The sequence below is a fragment of the Haliaeetus albicilla genome, chromosome 24, assembly GCF_947461875.1.
Source record: "Haliaeetus albicilla chromosome 24, bHalAlb1.1, whole genome shotgun sequence".
Lineage (NCBI taxonomy): Eukaryota > Metazoa > Chordata > Aves > Accipitriformes > Accipitridae > Haliaeetus > Haliaeetus albicilla.
In genome coordinates, this window is record NC_091506.1 from 24513223 (window position 1) to 24530426 (window position 17204).

Here is a 17204-nt window from a genome sequence, read left to right on the forward strand (position 1 = left end):
GCATATTCTGGATTGCTGTCTGGAAGCATCTCTCTGCCTCTCTACTGAGATGAAACAGCTAAGGAGATTAGGTTTCCCCACATACTCTTCTTTTTCAAAAAGGGAGACTGCATTAAGACTTGTTTCTAAGGTTACCTTGTGAATAAAGAGTCAGAACTTCTTCAGTGGTATGTGCTCCCAAATAGGTACTAATTCATTCCAGAGATAAGAAACTGCCCTCCTAGTATCATTCTGATGGTATTATACATTGATCTTGAAGCTCCATACCATAAAAGCTTTCCCAGAATAAGAACGAAATTCTATTTGTCTTAAAGATAAATCCCAAAGCACACAAATAAAAAGTAGTGTAAGGCTAGTTTCCAAACAAGGTCTAGCGGTCAAATGATTTCTCAGAAAGTCTACCAACTCCTTTCTTGTTTCAGCTTCTGATTCAGGTGGTCACTTCAGTGAACTCTGCTCTCAGCCAGGTAACAGGACACAAGCACAGGTCTACACATTTATTAGATGCATTATCTGTTTACACAGGGACATTTAGACAGACAAGATCCTGACTCACAACAGCTTGCAGTGTCAGTTTTTGATTCTTTTTCACTTTTGCAACAATAGCAATTGAAATCTCTTCATTTAAATTTGTCCATGGAACTTTTAACAGTTTTGCTGAGCTGATAGTCATTGCTGGTGTCTTCTGAAAGGCATGACTTTTTATCCAACATGTAGAGATGTTGTCCTGACTGTTAGGTTCATTTCCTTCTGACATGAAATACGGATTCTTTGCTCAGGTTTCTATTTCCCTTCCTTTTTCCCATTTCTACTCAGCTGTTCCTAGATGAATGCACCACCCTCATGTCCCTCTTTTAAAGAGGTACTGGTTCCCCACTTTTGCTTTTTTCCCACCTCACTATATTGACAGCAAAGCAGACACACCAATTTTCTATCAGTGAAGACTGGTAGTTTCTTTTCTAAGTTACGCTTTTTAATTGGTGAACTAGAAAAGCTTCTCTTATAGGAAAAGTAACCATTTTGCTACATCATAATAAAAGATAGATAAAGAATGCAGAGAATAAATTGTACATTATTAACTGTCATAGTCCTCACTGAAAAACAACAAATCAGGCCATAGGGAACTGAATCTGTTATGCTCAAGACCATACTGTCTTAGATATAAAAGATTAAAATCTTTACACAATGAGAAAAAGTTTTCTAAATCCTGAGTTGTTAGGGCCCTTAGTTCCCCAAGTACGGAGAATACTCAATGGTAACTCTAAATAGACACAACAAAGCAAAGTTTGTAAGTATAGCCCAGGGATGACATCCTGGGCAACCGCAACAACCTCCCCCCCACCAGTTCCAGTTTTCATGACAGCTTGCACTTTTTGTAACTGTTCTGAAACTACTTCTTGCTATCAAGCTTGTGGCTAATACAAACGTGTCTTTTAGGGTTTTTTTAAGCATTCATAAACTTTACAAGAAATATTGCTTTCTGCACATCTACAATTAACAGAAGAGGTCTCCACAGAGAGCTATAATGACATCATTGACATACTAGTATGTCAAATGAAATTAAATTGAATTAATGAGCTACTGAAACAAGTTATAATTTCAAGCCATGAGCACTGTTGAAAGTGAAACTAAAAAAAAAAAGAAAAAGAAAAAAGCAAGTTGTTCCATGACCAGTAACTAATGAAGATTGGTTTCCTGTAGACTTGTGTCCTTGTTGCTCTAGCCCTTCTTCCTTCTCTCCCTTCGACATCATTATCAGCCAGGAGACAGAAATGCTGTGGTTAGTTTAGGGCTATGTACTTAACAACTAGCCAGCAAGCTGCTGTGAAATTAAACAAATCATGTTTTGTGCTAGCCTTTTCCCTCAGTAAGGGCACTAATTTGGATCTTTTTCATTGGTAACAGTGTATCAGTTTTCACAGAGCCGGTAACAGCAGAATGGGAACCGCTTTCAAATCTGATTATCATTGGCCAACAGATTAAATAAATACAGGGAGGACTGCCGAAGACAGACCAGTGAGGCTCTAAGGAAACAAGTTACATTTCCTTAGGATGCCAGCTACAAAGCCCAACTGGTGTTTCTGCTGAAAATGTAAATCTAGAAGCAAAGATGACAAATATCTGATCTTCATTCTAGTCAAGTAAATCAGTATATATTTAGAAGGCTTTTCAGAAGGTCTAGGTGTCTGAAGTCATATACTGAACTGGCTGTAAACAAGTCTGCTCAGCCTAACACACAGAAGAGTATTCTGAACATAAAGTTTATTAACCACTTTGACAGAATTCCTACATTTCAACCTTTTTAGTAAAAAAATGAAAATATAGGCACACTCTTTCAGTCTTTCATTTTTTCATCTCAAGTTTTATAAGGAACTTTATAAGCAAACATGCATGCATATTTTGTTTTGCCACTACAATGCGCTGACACTTACCTTTCTAAACACAGGAGCGGCAGCAAAATAGGGGATGAGCGTAACATCAAATTGTCACAGCTGTTCACTAAACAATGCACGTACAAGCCTTAAAAACTCTGCTGAAAATCTTGAAGCTGTTTTTAAATTCTATCTTCAGCAAAATAAGTTAAAATTTTTCAATGCTCAATAAACTTTTGGAACAGAAGGGGGGAAAAAAATCCGCCTATTTTTGTTGTAGATACAACAAAACGGTTACAGAATTTACAAAAAGCAAATCAATCAGCTGCATGGTAACACCTTAGGAGAAAGGGGAAAAGATAAGTCTATTGTGGCAGAGAGAAAGAAAGGTCACTACTATCCCATTCTTTGATGTGTCCAGTTTCCCTTTTATAGCTGTCTACTTGGCAGATGCACAAAGCAAGTGTGATGAAGCAGCAGAACAGACATACTGTAAACTAAGAGCATCAGATCCAAGTTACTTGTCTCAAAAAAAAAAAATCCACTGAAGGCCACATTAGCTTTCTTGTGCAACCCATTCTCTAGCATATTTAAGAAATACAGAAAACTATTACACACAAACTCAGATCAGTAGAAAATAAAACAATATGGTAGGAAGATATCCAGCTAATTATTTTTGACAGTTGAAGAACATGACTAAACAAAAAATCCTCCTCTTAAAAACAGAAAAGAGTAAGAAGCTACATTCTCAAAGCCAAACGACACTGAAGCTATATGGCTTATGTAGCTGAAATGCACTGAGGGGGATCACAAAGACTAAGTTTAGCCTTGTAAGGCTAATGGCCCCACGTATCCTCTGTAGTCAACAGAGAGGGACTGAGACACCAGGGGGTGACCAAAAACAAAAGCCTTGCATAGCTGCTGTGAATTAACCTATTACACTGCTCTGATTAACTATTATGATTGATTTTAGCTTAATTGCTCGTAGTTGTATTAAGTTCGTACCTTAAGTGAAGCTAGTGGATGTTCTGGACCAAGTAAACTCCAATGAAAGGAAGCCAAATCTTCATCAGGTAGAATATGATTACCTAGAACATAATGCAGAACTTAAGTACACCATAAAATGTTACATACTGTTTCTACATACAGCAAAACAAATTTGCAGTCAGTCCTCAATTCCCGATCAACAGGATTAACAAAGAGAGATTAAACTTGCAGATACCTTTTTGTTAGTCTAGAAAAACCTAATTAGCATGCTGCCGCTGCAGCAAGATATACTTCCCTCTGTTCGAGGAGCACTCTTCCATGAAACCCAGCTCACTTACAGAAGCAACAGAGCCAGTCACAACACACAATGTCAGCCTCAACCTGGCATGTCCTATTAGGGGATCCTCAATTGGATTTAGTAATGCAGGCGCAACAGTGTAAGAACACACTCTATTGCTCTCCAACACAAGCTGGTAAGCCCTTCCTGCATCCCAGCACGTGCCATTCCTGACCTGCATCAGAGCTGCCTCTGGAACCTGCACTCTGTTCCATCATGCAGCGTGGGTCAAGCAGCAAGCCACCAGGTAGATTTATTTAACCTTCAGGAACATGGGCAGCTCTGATGACACTTAGCAGGTTCCCAATTCCTAAAGTTTCTTTTGCTGACCTGACCAGGTCAGACAGGAGCCTGGGTTGGCAGCATCAAAGTAATTGGGAACTCAAGTAGTAGTTTCAATGAACAGAGATAGTGGCTGTATTTACCAAGCTGTTCATACCAAATGGAAGATCAGTTAAATTATTTTGAGTTTTGGTGGTTTTTTCTCCCCCAAAGCACATCACGCTCAGAAAAAACCCTAAAAAATTCTTACTAGGAAGTATTTAAAACATTTGAATTAATCAAAGACTAACTAATCAACCACTGACAGAGTTCAGTGTCTGTGGAGCCAAACTTGACAAAGAGCTAAACAGAATGTATTACTACACTTATGATAGAAAACCTAAGGATATTTTCAATATCTGGTTTTATAGAGCAGCAGCTTAGCAGTGAATGCATAGTTCTCATTACTGTTAATATATTTAGAGTTGTTTTTTTTTTAAATTTCACAGTTTGGACAGCATCTTGAACTCTCATCTACTCATAAAGAATATGACAAGATTCTTTGATTATGACAGCAATTGTTTACTTTCTTAGTATTTTGCTTGTAAAATAATCTAGTTTGCTTTTAATGCTCTTTAACATGTGAAAACCAAGAAAGCTGTCTATTGCCTGGCGACTAGGAGATGCCCCCTTAGAGAGGGAAGTCTTCGTGTCCCATCAATACTTCTCCTACTGCTGAGATCTCCAGCAAGGAGACATTATGATCTATATTCATTAGGAGCTAAACTTTAAACTCAAATCAGAAAGATTCAACTAGTTTGTGTATAACAGCCACATTCTTACTAATCTAATCAAGGTAGGATTAGACAGCCTTTATAATGCAGGTCTGAAAAAATCAATTACAGCCAGACCACTAGACAGTTTTGTGATAACTAACAATAACTCCTGCAGATGCTAAGATTACCCTTTAAAATAGTCAGAGCTTCTCTCCCTTCCACCAAAACCTCAATCTTGTTTGGTCTCCATCTGTCATTTCAGTTAATTCCATCCCCTTGAACACACACATAAGACAGTCTGACCATTTGATCAATTCTCACCACATACTGAATTGTAGAATTTAGGATGTTGAAGAGCAGCAGTGTCTTCTGTAGTCCAAATAAGAAGTGATGCCTGTACTTACCTTACATAGTTCTAAAATTTTACTGAGGAACAGAATGAGACTACATAACTAAACATGTTACAAAGTACTGTCACAGTGGGAAAGAGATCGACGTTACATAAGCAACCTCTATTTCTTGACCTGGCTGAACAACCTCAACATATATTGATTTTTCCCGTTTTAATGGCTTATTATAGTGCATGCCTTAGGTTTTTTTAAAGCAATTAGATACTAATTGAAGCCACTGCCCTTTCTAAAGAGTTCACTAAATTACAGCCCTATACCTCACACTGTGTTTGTTTTTCTACTGCTGAAGCTTGGGTTTGGTTTGTGGTGGTTGTTTGGTTTTTTTTAATCATTCTGAAGTATTTGAGTCAAAATTTGCAAAAGGACCCAAATCAACTCCCTGTTTACATCAAAAGCAATTAGGACAGAACTTTTTAAGAGCACAGTCTGGGAGGATACAGTACCTTGGCCACATTTTAACTATCCATGACCAGGATACTCCTAGTATTATAAAGCTAGAACTACAAAACCCTTCTGCATGAAAAGCTGTAAGAAGGAAAAAGCTATAAAACAAATGAACCAACCATGGAATATACATAACCTTCTCAGAAAGTAATCTTTAAAAATTTGCCTGGTTGACACAGTCAGAAAACTATTTTGCTGGAATACTTCAACAGAGACTTAATCCCTGAACATATCTCAGTCCCAAATAATCTGCCGTTGAGAATATTTTTTTAATTGACCAGTTACGTGTCGTTCCTCAGGCTCCTCCAACTGCTGAATGTTTGGCTGAATCATTCAAGATTTTTTTTCCTCTTTTCAGCATCCCCAAATTGACCCTTGAAGCTAATGACAAGAAAGTACCTGAAGACAAAGAAGTTTGAGCTTTCTGTTTACAGGGAAATAGATTTGTAGACTTACAGCTGAATACTGATACAGCTGTTGTGACAGTTTTGGCCTTCTGTAATTGTAAATATTAAACCAGCATCTTAACTGCAATTATTTCAGAATACATTAATTTATTCCTACACAAAGTACTAGCATGGGGAGTTACACTGGTGTACCCAGAACAGAAGAGCAATGTAAAAGATTCATATGCCTTCCCATGCCTCTCACTTATTCCTTCCCATTGTGATTTTCTTTATTCTACTTATCAGGTTCAAAAAAGACCCAAAGAGGCCACGGGAGCAAGGGCAGAATAACCTGTGAAGCCAGACAAGCCCTCAGATATTACATAAAAATATAAAAATTTAGATCTGAATGAGCTACCCTGCTTTAAACAGATGCCACACTACACAAAATTAAGTGCCTATAGGCATTTAGTGTTTCATTAAAAAAACCTGAGGTTACTATATTCCTAAGGTTGCAAAAGTTAAAAAATGTTGCCAGTACTTTAAGTCAAACAGTATCTGTTTGCTGTAACCTTATATAAGCATTGTTTAGATCACCAAATACTTAAGTTTCCTAATATTCATTAGTATAAAAAAAGAAACAAACACCTCATCACAGGAAGACCTCCAAAGTATCTTCTGTTCTAACTTTGACTTCCATAAACTTTACTCTATTCTGCTTACTCATACTGAATACACACACAAAAGAAATGCAAAAGAACACATGAAACTAAACTTGTAGCTGAACTGTTGGTTTTTGTTTTGTTTTTTTTTTTTAACCTTTGTACCAATTTGGGAAAAAAAAAGCTACAAAATATCTCTCTAGTAATCATGTGAAACAACCTCAAGTTTCCTTCCCCTAAGAGCAAGCTGAAAAGTATTTTGTAGTGTAAGATATAAAGAGAGAAAAATATTCAGGAGTTTCTTGCATAAAACTACAAAACCTTCAGAAAATTTACCAGAATATTTTTCACCTACCATTTAATATAATCAAGCAATGCCTCAACTGGCCATGCAGCTGTAATTCTGTGACAAGTTACAACGATGTCATTCACATGTATTTCACATTAATTCCATAAAGCGTATCTGCAACTGTGAAACTGCTTTTCAAGCAGTAATTCTTACTCACTGAATTGGCATGCAACAACTTATTTATAGACTCCAAAACAAAGCCTAGCAATAGTAGTCTGTCATGCAATTTACAGAGAGTTTTTGTTTTAAATAGCAGCTTAGCCAATCATCTGCCATTCTTCCATACAGCCATGTAGGCAGGTAACCATTCTGGATATGAAAAACCATATACTAACAAAGAGCAACTTCAACTAGTCAAATACTTGTGGCTTTGTAAAGGAAGATGCATTGGTTCTTTCCTTCTTAACATGGAAGGTACCTGCCTGGACTAGAAACAATTTAATGTTAAAGACTACTAAAATATTAGTATGCTAAAGCAATAATACATAGCCTCTCTCATTCACAGCTTTCAAATGATAAGTCTTACTCTTCTATCATGTATCCATACAAAGTCAGTAAGAAAATAAAAAGAAAATCCAGTTTTCTTAATTTGTTTGCTCAGTACGACAAGATCAAGAACATGGCTACTCCGTGCTTATTTACCCAAAAAGAAGTTAGAATGCTGTTCTAAATAGACCTTACTCACTGGAGTCAACTTTATTAGTAATTAATTCACTCTTCCATCTGAGAGAGTATGACAGCTATTCTCTACCACTGCTGTGGTAATAATGTGTGTTAAAATTGTCCCATTTAAGCAGAGATGTGAAACTGAAGTCCTTCCTATCTGTGCTCCTTAAAGATACTACACCATTTAGCATTAGAGGCAGGAGTGCTAAGAAACTATCCAAACAAAACTAATGGAATAGTAGGATGCTGGTCACCTGTGCTTTCAGAAATATGGAGTTTCACATTTCTGTATAATTTAGTATATAAATATATAAAAATAGTATAATTTATTCTGGTGCAACTGACATGCTGTCGTATTTGTCCAATATTCATTTCTGAGGGAAAAAAAGCCCCTGCAATCCAAACATCTTCACTCCATATATGTTATTTTTAGGTAAAATACAAAACAGTCTGGAAGGCATATTATTAAAAGTAGACCTCATATACTATACAAGACCAAAACTAGTAGAACCACAATTGTCCCAATCCCCAATCCCTGCCCCCCCCCCCCCAAGAACATTTTGGCTAGGCAGAGATTTGCAGAATTTTTACTTTCTACTCTTGTTTCTAGACAGCCACAATTTGCATCGCTCGCAGGTCTCTACAAATTCGGCATGTCTGGCCTCATAAAAACGCATCCAGCCCACCTCAAGTATAGTAGGAATGTCTGAAACAAAGGGATGTCTTTCCCTAGGTGCTTTGTCAAATTATACACACATATTTTAAGACAGGTAATAGAAACTGAAATCATAAGTCTGACTAGCAGCATCGAGTTCTTTTATTACTTCACTTACCTAAAAGAGCAGCAAAAATAGGAAAGCGATTTGGATTCAGGTCCAGTTGCTTGGCAACTTCATGCATTAGGTATTGGCTTGTTGTGAGACTTTTCCCATTACGGCTCAGTTTTAGGGCATGGGCACTGAAATAGTAAGGGATGTTGCACAATGCATAATCGGAGTCATATGCAACCAAACCATGGAAACCTTTTTCTCTGCAGAAAGCAATTACTTCTTGATGATGATCCTCAATGCTCTGTGCAACCTATAGTGGAAGACAGAGTAATTAGCTACAGTGTTAAATTGCAGTACTGATTTATCACACGTATTATGATATAGTGAGTCTTTCAGAAACTATATACGTGCATTTGAAACACTTGCAGTATATTTAAAGTAATTAGAAAAAAAAAATCCAGTGACACAGCATATATGGACAGGATGTAAGAAGCGCTCAGAAACACAATACACAGTTCTGGAAGCCTACACACTGAAGTGGCATTCCGTATTACTGAAATCATCTGAAGTAACTGTTTATTAAGAGAAAAGCTCAAACTCTAAACATATTACTATACCAATGTCTGTATTAACTCACGGGAAAAATCTTAAGGCTGTGGATGCTTAAGCAGTTCAGCAAGCCAAGATGCCCCCTTAAAAAGCAATCACATGATCACCTTTAAAGTTTTGCAGCCTTGTTTTAAAAGAAACAAACATAACCCTAGATGAACAGATGTAACTTTCTTGACCTTTCAAATGTCTACCTTGCTGTGTTAAGCCAAATTTTTTCCTCTTTCCACTTTCAGCCTAGTCATTTATGCACAGCTGTCTCTGATGGTGCAAATTGCTTCAAGTTTATAGCCCAAACTTCACCTCTCAACTCACGTTGCTTAGCAAAGCACATATTTTAGGCTATGGCAATCAGATGACTAGAACAGACATGTTGTGCAGGGGAGACACGGGCCAATTCCTAATGTTGGCAATATAAAAGCAACCCTTTCTTATCAAGAAGATTATAGTAAAACAAAAAAACGCCATGATGACAGGTTAGTACCTACAGTCCTGCATTTTTACACACCGTCAGGAACGATTACAACTACAGTTTGCATACAAGCACACAAAAATAAAGCCAGCTGAGTGCTTTTGATGCCTAATGCTTTTACCATCTACATACATAATAAACATACGGCGATTCAGAAAACCCCACAGAAGTTGGGTGTTGGTATAACCTACCCTCACCAAGTATTCGATTTTAACAAAAACGTAGATAGTAAGCTATCCCAAAACAGATTAGGACGAAACTATTAGTCTTCAGCCTCCACAGTACGCATGAATAACTACAGTGTTAGTGGCAGTGATGCTATTTATTTCCTCCACAGCCAAAGCCCTGCAGAACATGAGCGAGGGTCCTACACCTCCACAGCCCACTCCAACGCTCCCGCAGTCATCTACCTCTCAGCAAAGAGTTTTTGTTTAACAGCAAGCTTACAGTGACCCTCTTCTCATGCCTTACACTTTCTGAACCTGACATTGAATTACAGTCTTCCAGAGAGGTATGTAAAATTTTGCTTTTCCCATGTAGCTTCACAAGATGTTCCCTTTCAAGCAAAATCCTGAGCAGCTGAACAGCCAGCACCTCACTCTCCAAGATATTCCTATGATCAATAACCAGTTTGCTAAGCTCTCCCTACTCCTAATGCTACCACCTTACAGTCTTAAGAAAATTGTTACTTCTTCAGAAACATGCCTGATGGACTGTATCAGAGTATTTTTGAAATTTACTTTTGTTTGTGAGAAAAACAAGCATGTTCATTTTTCTAATAATACTGTCACCTAGCATAACGTGTGGCTGCTGTACACAGAATTGGAAGAGACTGTGAACATCTTTGGAAAAACTTGAAGTTATCAGATTTATACAGTTACTAACTCAAGGAAGGCAATTTTAGCTTCGCCATTCCCCCCAGCCTTTACATGTTTTAAAGTAGGAAAATTCCCCAAATGCTTTTTTTCTTGAGTAGATAGATTTAAGTTATGTACATGTATCTAAAATCAACATCTTTCCATGCACAACAAGCACAGATCATCTATAAAAAACAAAGCAAGAACTCTTTTTGCAGCAGGTGTGACATGGGTGTGCAGATAATACAAGAGAAAACTCAGTGTGTGGCCCGCTCTGATCTCCTATAAACTATTTCCTCTACCTCCACAGCCTCCAGTTCCCTCCCTCCCAATTTTATAGAGCTATCTGACATAGCAAGCTATGAGCATGAACCTGCAGTATGTTTAGGTAATAGTAGAATCCACATTCAAATAATTGAACTGTCACAGGGAAAAGAGCTGTATTTACCAAGGTACAGTTAAACCTGCAACATAAAACTCTTAATAGGATGAGAGTCAGAGGAACAGCTTACAGCTCTCACAAAAGTAGAGTCTGAAGATGCAACTATACCCAGGGAACACGCACACTTCAAAATCAACCCAGGGAGGGGGGACGTGGGGGAAATCACAGCCAGGAGTTTGGAATCATTTTCAAGTCTAAATCTTGTGTAAACAGTAATGGTGCTGGATCAGAAAGAGAGAAAGAGAATCCTGCCCAAGTAAACAGGCACATGCATGTTTAGATACTAAGAACAAAACAAAGTCTCACCAAAGTATTAAAGATGTTAAGATCTCCACTGCTTAAGTATTTAAATTTTAGCAAACCTGCTTTGCATACAAGTTTCTTTTAAGACTTATTCCCCTCTCCCCCAAACAGAAAAATACCAGGTCACAATTAAGCTAAGAACCAATAGGGTATTTGTTATAAGTTGGAGGAACCTGTTATTTTTACATCCTGCTGAAACCATCTGCAAGTGATTTATAATTGTTCTGGATGGAAGACATTACTCTTTTTCTCCCCTCTAATTACCAAAATAGATCAATTTTGTAGCCAGTTCCTAGCTTGGCACAGAAGCCTTCTACTGAAGACTCACATGTTTCCTGCAAATATGAAAATCAGTTTCATATTTAAAGTTAATCAGTATTCTCAAACCCAACTTCTCAAAACAAAGTGAGAAAACACTAGAATTTCACAACTGTCTTATGCATATGTAAATTAAAAAAAAATCACCCATACACACAAACAAAAATCACTCCTTGAAGATGCATTTGCTCTTTGCCCACCAGGAGTGTTGCTGAAAAGTGAGCATGAGGGAGAACATGAATAAAACTGGGGTAAGGTTTAAAGAAAGATAGTTATAGGTAACAAAGCAGATTTAGAAAGATAATACATTGTCTAAGAGAAGAAGAAAAGCAGAAAAAGAATGTGACTTAGGTTCAGCAGTATCTTTGATGTGTATTATGCATGTTACCACTATAACCATGAAATATACTTCCTAACCTGAAAATGAATCAATTAACGACAGAGCTATCCACAGTTTCTCAACAGCTGTACAAATGAAGCATCAAATGGGAATTGCTGATACCCTCCCCATCCCCAAGACAGCTGACCAATTCAGAGGACCAGTGCAGTTTGGACATGCACAGCGATGGCTCACTGATATGAACATTCCTAACAGCAACAGACTCTCCCCCAGACACACATTAGTATTTGGTAATGAGCACTTGCCAACTCCCAGTGCTAACCTAAAGCAGACAAATATCCACCCCTCAAATCTTCCCCACCAAAATTGTGGGGGTTTGTGTTTGGTTTTGGCTGTTTTTAAAACAGTAAAAAAGGGACTCGGTATGACATGTCCTCTCACTCTTAAAACTGTTTCCAGAGATTAAGAATAAGGCCCTATTACTGAGAAACTATAAAGGAGCTAATGCTGCAGCTAAGCTTGAACGTAAACAAGTGCTACAGGTGACACTGTTGTCAAATGTGGCAACTTTATTCAGATGCAATGTACTTCAACAGAAACGAACCAAGTCTGAGACAGAATGCATTTAAAAGACTAACAGCTAGTTCAACATGCCACAAATACCAAATTTCTATCAATATCAAAACAGCTGGCTTCCTGTTGTGTACTGTGCATTTCAATATTGCATTAAAGCATCCAGTTGAATACATTAAGAATTTTTTTTGCTTTTAATATACTCCATTCATTGCTTTTACTAATGATCTCTAAGTCTTAATAACAAATTAAGGAAGATTTATAATGTACCCTCAACCAGATCAAGGTAAATACTTTCACTGCTTAGTCCCTAAAACTTTTTGCTTAAAGAAAAGTATTTCCTAGTTACAAAGGGGGGGGGGGGGGGGGGAAGTTCAAATGAGAAGATGTTTTTTCTATCATTCAAATTCCCATCATCATTCATATCCAAAACACGGACACGATTTCACTTCTACGCTGACCAGGAAAACACATTACTACAGCAGACACAGCCATAACCTCTTCACTTTAAGCAAGCGCCAAGCCCAAGACAGCATGTTCGGTGGAGCTCGACGCACCCTGCAAGAACAAGCTTCGCCTCCAATTCCAGTTTGTTGCACGCACGCTTCGCCCGGTGCGGTGGCCCCGGCCGCGCTCGGCCCCAGCGGGCCAATCCCGCAGGGTGGGACTTCCACTGCCGACCGGGCTGAATGCCCGCTGCCTGCTCGGGGTGGCGTATACACCAGCTCGACGAGGTGGGACCTGAGGGGAACACTTTCCTCCAAGGATGGGTCTGGCCGAGCGAGCAGGGTGCTAAGAGGGAGCAACAGCAACTCTCACCCCATTGGCGGAACTAGCAGAAACTTCACCCAAAGTCACCTTTTGGGTGAGCTCCTTCCAGAGAATCATCTTTACCCCAGGACTGCAACCTGGCCAGAATTTTTCTAATCCGCCAAAAGGGCAGTACAAAAGCCAGATAACGTTAAGCTGCTGCTAAGTGATCAAGCGTGCAACTCTAAAGGTTGTATAATATTTCTCTACACACAAGTAATTTACGATAATAAAGTCTACGAGTATGCACTCCACTCCCACTGCTCTTCCCTCCCTAGCGGGAAGGCAAGCAAGCAACTCTTAAAATTGCAGCTTCATCCCAGGGCTTGTTTTTCTAGCGTCTTGTGTTTCAATATACACAACCGCTCGGCTTAACAGAAACCATCGTAAATCACGGACACTGTACAGAGAGATGCGACACGTTACTGTTCTGCAACCTTTGAAATCGTGGCCTTCGTGTCAGGTCAAGATCAGCGCAGACCCCAGCTCCCGCCTCGAGTGTTGTTTCTGTTATCAGAAAACAGAAGCTGCCCCTTAAAATAAGAACTTTAAATGAAGAACTGTCAGATCGGTGCTCCTGCCCCCACAAACTGGAAGTGTTTGCCGTTACAGAGTAAGGAATGAATTAATTATTCCACACTCGGTCAAAAGCCCATTAACACATCTAGGCAATGCTGAGCAAAACCCTCACCTTCATAAACGCGAAACTGGAACCTCTCTGTATTTTGGAGCGAGCGATTTCACCTCCAGCGCAAGTTTAGACACCTCGCCTCAGTAGGGAACTTGTTGCAGATCCGCCGTGCTCGATAACTAAACTGCATTTTTTTCCCCCCCTTTTTTCCCCCCCTTCACCTTAACAATTAATGAGACTACGGTGCTTTCGGCCACTCACCTGCCGTACCAAAGTCCCAGCCTCGCCACCCCCCCGAGCGGAGGGGGCCCTGGGCAAGAAGGGACATTTTGAGTCAACGGAGCGGCGGCCCCGAAAGAACATGGAGGCAAAAAACCTCCCTGCTGCTGGGCCTGGCTTCACAGCCAGGGGAATCCGGGAGGCCCTGGGCGCTGCCGGCCGCCCCGCCGCCCCGCGCAGGCCTCCGGCCTGCGCGGGGCGGCGGGGCGGCCGGCAGCGCCGTAAAAATAGCCAAATCCCCCGGGGATTGAGGCCGCCGAAACGCGGGCCGCCCCCGCGGGCCTCGACGACATTTTGAGGCGCTGAGGGGAGAGGCAGGGTGCCCCCCCCCGCGCCGCCCGGGCACCGGCAAGGCCCGGGGCAGCCCCCGGTGCCATCTTAGAGCGGCGGCGCCGTTAGAGGGGAGCGGCGGGGAGGGGGCGCTGGCGGCCCCCGGGGGGGGCTGGGGCGGCGCGGGACGGGCGGGAGGCCCGTCTCCTCCTCACCTTGATGTGGAAGCGGATGAGGGCCAGGCGGATGCAGTGCGCCATGCAGACGGGCGGCAGGAACCAGACCTTGGGCGGCGGGGTGCCCTTGTTCTGGACGTGGCTGACGATCTGCTGCGCCGTCTGGCGCTCGTTGCCCTGGCGCTTCACCCACTCGTGGAGCCGGGCCTTCTCCAGGGCGCCGTTGAAGAAGACGAAGAGCTCGATGTTGCCGTTGAAGCAGGCCTTGGCCAGGGCCGCCAGGTAGCCCAGCATGTGGTTCCACTGCCCGCCGCTCACCCAGTCCGTGTAGAAGCCGCCGTAGAGCCGGTGCAGGCAGTTGTCGGCGTCGATGAGGAGGCGCAGCGGGGTCTGGGGGGGCCGCTGGCGGCCCCCACCCACGAGGCTGCCCCGCGCCAGCTTCTGCAGCTCGACGGGCACCACGGCGCTGGGGCAGTGCTTCTCGATGTAGTCCTGGAAACCCTGCACTCCCATGGTGAGGACCGGGCGGCGGCGGCAGCGGCGGCGGCGGGCGGGCGAGCGGGGGCCCGGCGGCGGCGGCGGCGGCGGCAGCGGCGGCGGCGGGGTCTGGGCTCGGGCCGGGCGGCGCGGCGGCGGCTGTAGTTGCGGGTGGGCGGTGGGAGCGGTGGAGCCGGGTGGGAGCGCTGGCTGCCGTCGGTGGCCGTTCAGGGGGGAGTTGTATGGATTAGTGGGGGGCTCATGGCTGCTGCGGCCGCCATGTGCTGCTCTCACAGAGCCATGGCTCGGGGATCCGGGCTGCTGCCGCTGCGGCTCCGACTGCCGGGGGGAGGGGGAGCGGCACAGCGCGCAGGAAGCCAACCCGCCGCCGCCGCCGCCTGCGGCAGGGAGAGCGGAACAGGCGGGACTTGGCGGCGGCCGCCGCTGCCACTCACAGGCAGCGCGGGGCGCGCACACGGGGCGCCGGCGGAGGGGGGGGGGGGGGCGCGGAGAGCGCGCCCCGAGCGCCGCCGCCGCCGGCCCGGGCCCCGGTGCCCGCCGCCCTCACGGCCCCCCGCGCTGCCCTGCCCTGCCCTGCGGCACTGGGGCGGCGGGGCCCGCGCAGCCCGCCCGCCGCGGCGGTTGCATAACCCAAGCATGCGCGGGAGCGCGGGCGGAAGCGGGTGGCGGGGAAGGGGAGGGGGCTCGGGGGGCGGCGGGGGAGTGGCGGAGGGAGGCGAGCGGCCGCGCGGGGGGCGGCGGGAGCCCGCTCGGGCCCGGCCGCGCCGAGCTCGGCTCGCCCGCCGCCCCTCGCCGTCTTGGCCACCGCCTCCGCGGCGCCGCCGCCGGCCCCGGGGGCCGCCGTGGCGGCGGGCCGGGCCGGGCCGCGAGTTGCCGGGCAGCGGCGTTCCTCTTCGGCACCGCTGCCGCCGGCGGCCGGGGCGGGGCAGCGCAGCGCGACCGCCGCCATGGCGAGGCCGAGCCGGGTGAAGCGGCGCCCCGGGGCGCCTGTCGTTGCCCCGCGGCTCCGAGGGCCCCGGCCGCGCGGCCGCTGACAGCAGAAGCGCCCGCGGGGCCGTTCGGCCGGGCGCGGGGTGCCGCAGGGCCCGGGCTCTCGGAGCGGCTCTGAGCGTTCCCTCCCCTCTTGACGGAAAGGGCAGTCACGGCCGCTATTTGCAAATAATAATTACAGGCTCTCCTGGCCTCGCCCGCAACCCGGTATTTACTGCTGCCGGTGGAGCTTGCAGCTGATCTGGATGGCCTTTGCGCCCTGAATAGATTTAAAAGCGGCTGCTTGCGCCTTGAGGCCTGCCATCCGCAGGCTAGCTGAGCTCTTGTCGTGACTGGTAAATGAGCATGAACCTGAACTACTGGGGAAAAAAACCCCGTTCTTTTCTGCACAGGCAGTGAGGGATTACCTTTCTTGAGGTTCCGCCGGATGACATTAGCAGGCCGAGATTAGGGTTGTGTCCAAGCTTCAGAAGTTGCATGCAGTTTGTCGCTGAAATAATAACATAGCGTCTGAGTAGTTCTCTGCTGTGCAGGTGTCAAGAAAACGTCAAGCTGCACATGCTGTATATTTACATTAATACTTTATTAATCAGGAAAAGATGTATTGCTAATGAGACTTCAGTCAGGCTGGATTGGCACTTACGGTAAATATTCCCACTGGGGAATAGCTATTTCTTGAGTGGGTTGGTTCGCTCGCAGGCAGTGCAGCGCTAACGCAGGGCTGGGTGGATGTTTATTCGAGACCACCTGGTACAGAATAAGGACGGTGAAATAAAGACGACTGCAAAAGCTAAGGACATAGTCGATGAGAAATATATGTTTCTTCCTAGAAATCTGTGTTGGTAATAATCTGAGAGTGTGGTTTCCTAAATAAATAGTCTGATCTCTTTGCAAACTACTTTTCTCTTAGACTTCCTAGAGTAGGCACATGTTACGATAACATCAAAATAATAAAACACTTTGAAAGACACACAAAACGTGGTGGTAGACTAACAGTGCTAATAGAAGGAAAGAGGATCAAGGAGAAGGAACTTCAGAATTCCAAATAGCCTGAAACACACCAAAATTTGGTCAAAAGAACAAGTTCTGCCATACCTGAAGTGCATAAAAAGCAGGTGATCAGATATGCCTACGTGTATTCAATGCTCTAACCGAATAGTACAAAGTTTGATCAAAACCAGGACAGGCCATTCTCTAATTAGTCTTAAGAAGTGAG

At 43.8% G+C, this 17204-nt stretch overlaps 1 protein-coding gene across 3 annotated transcripts in view; it reads right to left on the bottom strand.

The window, feature by feature from the left end:
* FAM120A (family with sequence similarity 120 member A) overlaps positions 1-15471 on the bottom strand; it is a 56196-nt gene extending 40725 nt beyond the window's left edge. For 2 of the 3 annotated variants that reach the window (XM_069769868.1, XM_069769869.1), the window contains exons 1-3: positions 14540-15471; positions 8484-8730; positions 3378-3460 (exon numbers count right to left, since the gene is read on the bottom strand). In XM_069769868.1, the coding sequence (XP_069625969.1) occupies positions 3378-3460; positions 8484-8730; positions 14540-15013 (804 nt within the window). In that variant the 5' untranslated portion in view covers positions 15014-15471. The remainder of the gene's footprint in view (positions 1-3377; positions 3461-8483; positions 8731-14539) is intronic. The other variant, XM_069769866.1, reaches the window with a different exon arrangement.
* Between the last annotated feature and the right edge of the window lie 1733 nt (positions 15472-17204).